The following is a 2,501-nucleotide window of genomic DNA, read 5'->3' as shown; positions in this document are numbered from 1 at the left end:
TGATAGTCACCAGGTGACTATCAGCGATGGGGTTGACGAGCTCTCCTGCTGATCGAGGCAATCGCCCGATCAATGAAAGCATCCTCATCTGCTCTGGCATGGGACGCATAGTTAGCCTTATAGCAGGTGATGAGCTCATGAGTGCATACGTTGGTGTTATCATAATCAGTGGTGAATCCTGCCACCCAGTAGGTCCTATTAGCGAGACCACTACAGAAGCTAAGGATGACTTGGCTCATGTTAGTGGAGGCATCTTGGCCGCTTCAAGTGGTGCCATACCGCACCTTACTTATAGCATGTTAGATTTCGGTGGAGCCCAAGTGGTGGATATCGTCGTGCCTTCAACAGGAAAGGAGCATCAAGATGGCCACCGTGGTAAGGGGTCAGATGCCGCGGTCCCTTCTGGTCTCGATTCGAAATGGGGTTATAGTTCATAAGGAGACGTGCTACTGTCATCGTATCGTTATAAAAGTTATAGAATCTGCTAGAGTTGTGTTGGAGTCTGAGGAGTGGCGATGGAGTGGTATGCGGCAGTTGACTCGCATTTAAGCATGGCTTCTTCCTCACTTCCTGGTAACTTCATCGTCTCTAAAGGAAAGGGAGGTGATGATGATACTGTACAGGTAGCCATCCATCATTCCCTTTCAGATCTCCTTATGGTCACCCTCCGTCACCCCAAATACCCCAAGGCATCATGTGACGTCTACGTATACGGTGCTCACGTGGCTAGATGGACCGACCGAGAAGGTGATGAGATCAGTAGCTGCTGTCCTATCACTCAGGAGTAGTACTTCAGGCAACTCCAACCTGTATATGTCCCCTATCGCTGACTATGGTAACGGTAAGGCTATGAGAGGCGGAGTCCCCGTAAGTAGTGGTATTGGGCCGATGTGTGTTGGTTATTACGGATTTGCAAGATTTTGGACAATTTAGCAGAAAAGTTGGTAAAAAAATCGGAATTTTCCCGATAAAACTCAGCCAATATCGATAACGCTCTAGTGGAGGTAGTAATACTCAGCGTTACCACAATTTCCCACAGGTCTGTTGGCCGCAATTCGCTGGTAACGGTCCCTTCCAGAAGCACGGCTTCGCGAGGAACACTGAGTGGGAGCTCGACAGCTACAGCACCGAGGAGGATCCGTGCGTAATAAATCATTATTATTATTATTATTATGAATTGTATTAATTACGCGTTGGAGCTTCACCCTAGTGATATGAAAAACACTAGTGTAAAACATATTTTACGACTACAGCATATCACCACGAATATCGCGCTTTTCACAGTATAACCCCACTTCACGTAAATCGGGTGAAACCCCATTATATTTATACTGAAATATTAATAATGTTAATATATTATTACTAATAATAATACCATAACTTTCCAAAATCGTGTGGATGCTGAGCTCTGTATAGGTTACATTCAAGCTGGTTTCGAACGAATTTACTAAGGAAACGATGGGATGCCCATTCGAATTCGAGTTGCGGTATACTGTAACTCTAGGTGGGGACTATTTGGGGATGCATATGGAAGTGGTGAATACTGGTGCGGAGGCTATGCAGTTCGCAACAGCTCTTCATACGTAATAGTCCATGAACGGCTTTATGGAGAGGACGAGAAAGAGGGTTTAGGTACTTTTCGGTCGGAGATATTGCTACGACAACAGTAGCGGGAGTTGATGAGCATCATTACAACGATACGGCTCAGGGAGGCAAGGACTGTAAGAAAGGCAATTCATATAGTGGAATTTCATTCGATTTACATGAAGTGGTGTAATACTCTGTGAAAAACGCGATATTCGTGCTATGCGGTGCTATGTGAAATATGTTTTTCACTAGTGTTGTGAAACTCCAGTGACTATTTAAGGGTTTGGTTTTCCTGTGCAGGTTATGATGGGAATTCGGTGGTTGAGTTTAATGAGGGTATTGTGGATAGAGTGTATAAGCAAGCAGCTGGCCCCGCTCATATACTTTGTGACGGTTCTAAGATGTGAGCAGTCTTCATTGACTTGTGATGATTTAACGCTTTTCCTGTCAGATTGATGGCTGAGAAGAGCCCGTCGTTCCCGGACACTGTTGTGTGGAATATTGGCAGCGACTCGTTAGGCGATATGCCGGCGGGGGACTTCAAGAGGTAGGTTTACTCAGGGGCTAGTAGTATCATACTCATTCGAGGGTACTCCTCATCGTGATGTGTGCGCAATGTGGTATTGAAGGTTTATTTTGTTGAGAACTGTTGAAAACATTGAACTCCTCATGTAGTAGGCAAAGATTCAGGAGTTGGAGAAATGATGGTATGATTATGCCTCTCGCTGTTCTCGAGTGTATAACTGAACTTGATTGATAGATACATTTGCGTCGAGTCTGCAGCCGCAGTAGAGCCGGTGAAGGTAGCCCCCTGGTGATTCATGGGAAGCTGACCAGAAGCTTACCAGATGCCTTCCTAATAGTTACGGCAGCGCTTGAATGAAGCTCTGCATGGGTCGCGGAGGGGGCCTCTA

General features: G+C 45.7%; 2 protein-coding genes across 2 annotated transcripts; both read left to right on the top strand.

Moving 5' to 3' along the window:
* Positions 1 to 551: 551 nt before the first annotated feature.
* On the top strand, positions 552 to 1,994 carry Pmar_PMAR021999 (conserved hypothetical protein; the record flags this gene model as incomplete). Its single annotated transcript, XM_002768303.1, has 7 exons — positions 552 to 603; positions 649 to 759; positions 797 to 867; positions 1,040 to 1,144; positions 1,417 to 1,583; positions 1,633 to 1,721; positions 1,888 to 1,994. 7 exons carry the CDS (start codon positions 552 to 554, stop codon positions 1,992 to 1,994), a joined length of 702 nt encoding a protein of 233 aa, XP_002768349.1.
* Positions 1,995 to 2,042: 48 nt separating this feature from the next.
* Pmar_PMAR021998 (hypothetical protein) lies at positions 2,043 to 2,405 on the top strand (the record flags this gene model as incomplete). The annotated part of the gene is made up of 2 exons (XM_002768302.1): positions 2,043 to 2,134; positions 2,348 to 2,405. The coding sequence occupies 2 exons, from the start codon at positions 2,043 to 2,045 to the stop codon at positions 2,403 to 2,405; spliced, it is 150 nt and encodes a 49-aa protein (XP_002768348.1).
* Positions 2,406 to 2,501: the final 96 nt, after the last annotated feature.

The sequence above is a fragment of the Perkinsus marinus genome, assembly GCF_000006405.1.
Source record: "Perkinsus marinus ATCC 50983 genomic scaffold scf_1104296968784, whole genome shotgun sequence".
In the NCBI taxonomy this organism is placed as follows: Eukaryota; Perkinsozoa; order Perkinsida; family Perkinsidae; genus Perkinsus; species Perkinsus marinus.
Note: the sequence above shows the minus strand (reverse complement) of the source record. Positions and strands in the feature narration are given on the sequence as shown.